Consider the following 6,636-nt stretch of genomic DNA (forward strand, 5'->3'; position numbering starts at 1 on the left):
CAGTACGCAGGTGCGTGGAGGGGCGAGGCGCGGCGAGGGCCAAGGTCTCGGTCGCTATTCGGCGTCCGGTGGTGGGTCCTCCTCAATGTTTACCGCGGGTCACGATGCTTCGCTCGGCCAGCCGGCGCCAAGCAGCAAGGTTCCACGCCACGTGGTTCTACTACGCCGTCTACTTAGTGCTGTTCCTTTTCCTTTCCGTGCTGAGTATGAGCGCGCCGAACCAGTGTCGTCGCACGCTACACGGCTCACCTGGGAGGGCATTCTACGCCCCCCCCCCCCACATCATCCCCGCACAATAAGGTTGTCGTGGCATTGCTGAGCGCTCGCAAAGCCGGGGGCAAGGCTACTGTTTGAATGGGTATTACATAGGCGGCGCGGCGGTGAGAGGAGATGGCACTGTTGAAAACGTACGGCGAATTTCACCGTAAGTTACAGCTGCTGCACTTCAAGTTATGGTGAGCAGAGCAGGTCACTGTGATTTAAAGTAAAGAGCCACTATAACTTTACAGTGAAATTCACCATATCTTTACATCGAACATTACCTAGGAAGAGTGCTACGGGTGTCCAGTAACTTACGGTCTAAGTCGCAATTAACTTTTATCAGTAAAGGGAGATGAGCATTGGGAAGCTGGCGTTCGTTCAAAAAGTACGTCAATTCTTCTCACATTCGTTCGGCAAGTTACGGGTGCTCGGCGCCTGCGAGATTCCGGGTAGGCCACCCCGCAGTGCACGCACGTCCTGCACGAACGATGTTGCCTACCCCCCAGGCGTTATGGGAGCTTACAGAGTCTAAACTTTAGCAGGTTCGTAACGGCGAATAGCGGGCGTACTTTCTGGACGATCCAATAGGCTACACTGTAACTCAACCGATTGAAGGCACCAAAGTGTCCGCCGGGAAGTCGTCCTCAGTGGGACAGAGTTGTTGGGTGTCATAATTACTTAACACTTTGTCTCCTACCTGCTGGCACCCCTGGCGCGCTCCACACCAGTTAAATGTTTCATATGCGTGCAATAATATTGCTCCCAGCCATGGAGTCCCAGCCCAACGCCATCCTCACTTTATCCTAATCCAGACAATATTTGACAGTCCTGTCGCGAGGTAACAAGCAGCTGCGGTGAGCTTCCAGAGGACATCGTTACCGCCCCGCCGCCCGCTCGCCATGCAGGCCCTGCAGGCCCTCGTGGCGCTGACGCTGGCGCTGCTGTGCGCCGCCGGCCGCGCGGTCGCCGAGGTGCCGATCCGTAAGTCGTCGAGGTTGGCGCCCTGATGCACCAAAGCGTGCCCGCCCGACTGCAGCTCGTTTTTTGCTTTCTATTTTGCAGCCGACTTCATCCTGATCTGCAAGCGGACTGACCCGCAGGTAGACCAGTGCATCAAGAAGTCCGTCGAGCAGCTGCGGCCGCACCTCGTGCGCGGTGGGTACCGGCGGCGGCGGGACTTTGTCGCGTCGGCTCGTGATTCGGCTTACGAGTGACCTGTTGTGTTCTCCCCGCAGGCATCCCCGCCTTCAACGTCCCCTCCCTGGAGCCGCTCATCCTCCCCGAGATCAGGGTGGGCGAGTCGACCGGCATCCGGATCCGAGCGCGGAACGTCAAGGCCTTCGGCTGCAGCGACTTCAAGATCAACAGGCTGAGGCGAGTGCCAAGAGTGTGCCAAGGGAAGGCCCGCGGTGTACAATTCTGGACATAATAATTGTACTTGATACACGAGTTGAACGAAATCCTACCAAACTGATTTCCTACCAGGTGGCTGAAACGACAATGGACTACTGTAAATACTGATAAATATTGCTCAGCATTTCAGTGCAAAACTTGATTATGAATAATGTAGTTTACCGTGTGTCAGGTGTCCGGGCTACGACACGACTTAACAGACTTACTGGCAGAACAAGTAGACAACCCAGCATACTGTTGTGTCGTGGCCCTGACACACGGTGGACTAAATTCCAGTTTAGGACACGTGAAAGTCTTTCGGCTCGCGTTTCTGCCGTTGGATGCCGTTGGTTGCACCCAAAACGTTTCTGTACTGACTCGGCACCCTCTCCGCCCGCAGGGTTGATCTGGCTCGGAACGACATCGAAATGGCCATCACGCTACCCAAGCTCTTCATCCTCGGGGACTACACGGTGGACGGGCGGGTGTTCCTGCTGCCTGTCAGAGGCGCCGGCCAGCTGACCGGCAACATGAGTGAGTATGCGGCTGTCATCCCCGTCTTGCTCATACAGTTCTCATGGGGAAGGACATATATGCGTCCTACCTCGTCCTGCTCACGGGGAGGACAGCAGCGGATGTCGTCCTCATCCTGCTCATTCACAATCGTATCGCGTGTTCCAGCGGACTGCAAGGGCGACGTCCACCTGCGGGGCACGGTCTCCAAGCGTGACGGCGTGGACTACCTCAAGTACGACACCCTGGCCGTGCGGATCGCCGTGGGGCGCGGCTCCCTGCACCTCGACAACCTATTCGGCGGCCAGCAGACTCTGGGTAAGCAAGCTGCACCCCGGTGATGCGCGCGCACACATTTTCTACAACATACTAAATTCTCCGTCATGGGCACACTCTTTCTACCTCCTAGGTGACATCGTCAATGCGGCCATCAACAGCAACTTCAAGGCGTTCTTTGGGGAGCTGAAGCCATCTGTGGAACGCGCGCTGTCGCAGGAGTTCCTCAGCGTTGCCAACAAGATAGTGACGGCGGTGCCGTACGAGAAGCTTTTCCCTGCCTCGTAGCCCCCCAGGGCACCGTGGAGTATGGGACGTTCAAGTCGCTGGAGAGCCTGACAACAACAGTCGACCACTACTTTTGCCGACAGGTGTCCTGTAACTGTGAAATACATAAAAATGACTGCGGCTTTTACTTACACAATACACAAACTACTCACGGTTGTGACCTTGTCTAGGCATATAAAGAAATAATGTTTCGCCCAATGGTGAATGTTCTTAACGTTGTTCAGCACAGTGGTTGGCTAGGAGTTGAAATGTTTTTGTAGCCAAATTGCGCGTTATGAAATCATTCAAAAGGCCCACAGGTTTCGTACAGTTTTACCAAAGATTTTTTTGTGTCAAGGTCATTTATCTCAGTTTTAAAAGAAGACATTACTAAACAATACAGCAAGTTAGATAATGTATTGGTTTTAAGAAATTCATTTTCATTATAGTACACCAAGTAGATTCATAATAGTTTTTTAGGTAATCATTGCATTGTGGTCAAGGCATACCCAATTTGTCAGCGGTTGTATATATAGAGAGCATATAGTACATCATGGCGTTATGAATCAAAATATTGAACAAAATGATGTACCAGCTGATTGTGATTTGAGAAATTGCATGTCTGCCATTTGTAAAGATAAATATTCAATTTTAAAAACTTGAACTGTGTATTTGGATTTCAAGCTTGATGCCCTATGTCATTCATAACTCTCTCTGAAACCCTTCACATTATGTCGCCAACACCACCCTTCCCAACCCCACCAACACCATTTCCCCCCACACCAGGTCCAGGGAGGCCAGGGGCCAGGGGCCAGGGGCCAGGGGCCAGGGCCGGGACTGCAGCACTTGGGGCGTGACCCCTGGGCCTAGCAGGGAGGGACGGCGGCGCCATCCAGAAGGACCATCCTCACGTCGCCACCACGGCGTCGCCCCGCGCTAACTCACGGAGACCCACTGCAACAGAGACGGAGGACGTCGGCGTGAGAGGGACCAAAGAGACACGAAGGGGCGCTCAATAGCTTTCCAATCGACAACTACTTACCATATCGGAGCCTCTGGCCAAAGACGGGCGATGTGTTGGCACGTGCGGCGGCGGGGGCGGGGGCCGGCAGAGTCCGGTAGAAGCGGCGGGTCGCCCCATCGTGTGCGGGGCCGTAGCCCGTGAAGCCGGCGTGGAGGTCGGGGACAGGCCGGGCGACAGGCCGGGGCGAGGCGGTGGCCTGTTGGTAGAAGCCGGCCCCCGGCCCGCCCCCGGGCCTGCCGCGCAGCTGCAGGGGCAGCGACTTGACGGCCGCCTGGTACTGCAGCGGCGCCGGGGGCGCTGGGGGCGGCCGGCCGGCCAGGACTTCAGGCTGGTACAGCTGCAGCGCCCGCGCCAGCTGCTGGCGCAGCTCCTGCACCTGCGGGACAGAGAGCAGTGAAGCGCCCGCGGCCCGCTGGGTAGGCAGCACGTCGCGCCCGCACGCCCGATGTGCGGCCAGCCAGGGCGGCGCCTTCACCTACCTGCTCGCGCAGCTGCTGAAGCTCGTCCTCCTGGTAGCGTACTGCCTGCTCCAGCTGCTGCTGCCGCCGCTGCTGCTGCTCCTGCTCCTGCCGCAGGTCTATGTCGATGGCCTGCTGCGGTAGGTCCTGGGCGGGCTCCTGCGGCTCCTGCGGCTCCTGCGGCTCCTGCGGCTCCTGCGGCTCCTCCGGCTCCTGATGCTCCTGCGAAGGGTCCTGCTTGGGCGACAGGGCCACCTGCGTGTCCTGCGGCGGGAGCGTCGAGTTGTTCCGCTCTGCACGCTCGCGAGCTGTAAGCACGAGACCCTCATCATGCTCCTGGCCCGGGAGAGGAACGCGGAACCGCCCGCGCCCGCTCTGCGGGCCTCTGGACCGCATGGCTGAGTCAGTCGAGTCCAACTCGCAGCTGGCCGCCGCTTGCCGCCGCTGGCCGCTGGCCGCCACCACAAAGGCCGTCGGTGACGGCGGCGGGCAGAGGCTCCCCTTCCTCGTCGCGGTCCTCGCGGGAGCTCACCTCTGGCGCGCAGCGCTCGCAGGTCCACCAGCACGCTGACGAGGCACTCCCTGGCGGGCGGCGCGCCGCTGGGGCACGGCGCCAGCCCGGTGACTGCAACAAGTTGTCCACATTCAGCAGCGGCAAATTGCTCGACGCAAAAACAGAGAAAACCAACAGCCTAAGAGCCGCGGCTGCTGCGGCTGCCCAACGGCGGCGTTAGTGTCGATCTCAAGACGAGCAGGTAGTAGAACATCAGTTTTATTATTTCCATGCCATCGACGGAAGGAGTAGGGTGCAAACTCGGGCCGTGAGCCAGGACGTCGTACCCGTATCCCTCGCTATTTTCCTCGTCTCGCTCTGTTCAATGAGAGAAGGGCGCCATTGAGAAGAAGGTTTAAAGTGTCTAACCCGAGGGGGAAACGACTAAGGTAATCCGGCTGACAGCCGAAAGGTAATCCGGCAGGGGTAATCCGAGGAAATTCTAAAAAATCCGTGGGAATCCGGGAAAATTTTGGGGGTAATCCGGGGTAATCCTAGAGAAAAGGCAACGTAATCCGGAGGACACTCCGTAGGTAATCCGGGTAATCCGTAATCCGGCTGACACAAAGTTGAACAGTCGTTTCCCCCTCGGTCTAACCTCGATTTTGTACATGGGACGCTGGAAACTTAAACAGTTTTCAACTATCGTTTCTCTCGTCGGATTCTGAAGTGATTTTCTATCGAATTATCTTTTCCGCCCGACAATACCTACGATCAAAACTATGCGAACTATTCGATCTATGATAAACTGCAGTTAAACTAGCTTTGAACTGCAATTCCCAAATATCTACAGTTTTAACTACAGTTTTCGCGCAGACCTTTCCACGCGGGCACCCAAAACGCGCATTGAGGGGTAGCTGCGCCCCTGGCCCCTGGCTGTCAGGGGACCGAATCGGTCTAAATTTCGTACCAAAGGAGTTTCAAGGGCACTGATTTGAACTTCCGGGAGCGTTGTTGGGGGATCACGGGGTGTCAAGGTCTCTAGTAATGCCACCACGATGAGTCAGTGCGTAAAATTTGTCACCGGAAATTACATTGATGTTTTGGACAATCCTCCAGTACCAAATATGAACTCATTTGGCCTATGCACACAACGGCGCTACGAGTCCGAAAGAGTGAAACCGGCCAGACCAGCTGGCGACCCCGGCCAGACCAGCTGGCAGTCAGGGCGGCCGTCGTCTTCGCCGATCCCCGAAGGAGCGCTTTGAGTGGCTCGGGAGAGCGTAGTTTTAACAAGGTTTTAATTGAAGATGTCAGCGAAAATATCGTTCTATATAAACACTCTGAAATCTGATGATTTGAACGCTGAACTGGGTTAAATGAAAAATTTCTGAACCCGTTGGTTTCCCAGATAGAAAAGCGGAGTTCATGGTCAGTAAAACGTTCTCCCCATAGGGCACCACTCTCTCATGTTTTACTTGAATCGACTCTTTTAGTTTTCTTTACATCGAATGTATTCTTTATTTATTTTTTTACTGACTGGTAACGTCCCTGCCCACGCGAAGTTGCACTGCACACACCTCCCAGCGGCTATCCGTGCAGCCCGGCAGCACGTCGCGGCTCGGATCACTGCCGCGAATAACTCAGCATCGCATCAACATCACGCACTCACTCGCATGCCCATCGAGAGGGAGAGGGGAGGTGTCTCACCGCAGGTGTGACTGGGGCCGGTGGCCATCTATCCGCCTGCAACCCGGGAGAGCAGCACCGGGTGATTTAGACGCCCTTCAGATCGACGGCTTTTGACGTCATCGTGAGGAACAATGAACACTGCCTGCGGACGGCTCCGCACGCCTGCCTCATGGCTTTACGGAACCTCTTCTCTACACCAACACGGCTTGCCCCGCGCGACCCCGCCGGCCGGCCTCCCGGTGGTGACTGCCCCGCCCTCC

General features: G+C 56.3%; 2 protein-coding genes across 2 annotated transcripts in view; one reads left to right on the forward strand and one right to left on the reverse strand.

The window, feature by feature from the left end:
• Positions 1 to 69: 69 nt before the first annotated feature.
• LOC113215647 (protein takeout) lies at positions 70 to 3,373 on the forward strand. Its single transcript, XM_026435304.2, has 6 exons — positions 70 to 1,242; positions 1,324 to 1,416; positions 1,497 to 1,635; positions 2,054 to 2,187; positions 2,335 to 2,484; positions 2,576 to 3,373. The coding sequence occupies exons 1-6, from the start codon at positions 1,161 to 1,163 to the stop codon at positions 2,728 to 2,730; spliced, it is 753 nt and encodes a 250-aa protein (XP_026291089.1). The 5' UTR covers positions 70 to 1,160; the 3' UTR covers positions 2,731 to 3,373.
• Positions 3,108 to 6,636, reverse strand: part of LOC113215646 (uncharacterized protein DDB_G0285291-like) — a 15,157-nt gene continuing 11,628 nt past the window's right edge. The window contains exons 2-5 of the mRNA XM_026435302.2: positions 4,724 to 4,816; positions 4,213 to 4,499; positions 3,752 to 4,109; positions 3,108 to 3,663 (exon numbers count right to left, since the gene is read on the reverse strand). Of these exons, the coding sequence (XP_026291087.2) occupies positions 3,617 to 3,663; positions 3,752 to 4,109; positions 4,213 to 4,499; positions 4,724 to 4,816 (785 nt within the window). The 3' untranslated portion in view covers positions 3,108 to 3,616. The remainder of the gene's footprint in view (positions 3,664 to 3,751; positions 4,110 to 4,212; positions 4,500 to 4,723; positions 4,817 to 6,636) is intronic.

Source organism: Frankliniella occidentalis, unplaced genomic scaffold (assembly GCF_000697945.3).
Source record: "Frankliniella occidentalis isolate FOCC.00 unplaced genomic scaffold, Focc_3.1 Scaffold94, whole genome shotgun sequence".
In the NCBI taxonomy this organism is placed as follows: domain Eukaryota; kingdom Metazoa; phylum Arthropoda; class Insecta; order Thysanoptera; family Thripidae; genus Frankliniella; species Frankliniella occidentalis.

Bases quoted from the DNA above. Each gene is read 5' to 3' on its own strand.
- LOC113215647 (XM_026435304.2), top strand. From the start codon at position 1,161: ATGCAGGCCCTGCAGGCCCTCGTGGCGCTGACGCTGGCGCTGCTGTGC. The intron at 1,243-1,323 runs GTAAGTCGTCGA...TCTATTTTGCAG, and splicing joins GGTCGCCGAGGTGCCGATCC to CCGACTTCATCCTGATCTGC. The intron at 2,188-2,334 runs GTGAGTATGCGG...CGCGTGTTCCAG, and splicing joins CCAGCTGACCGGCAACATGA to CGGACTGCAAGGGCGACGTC.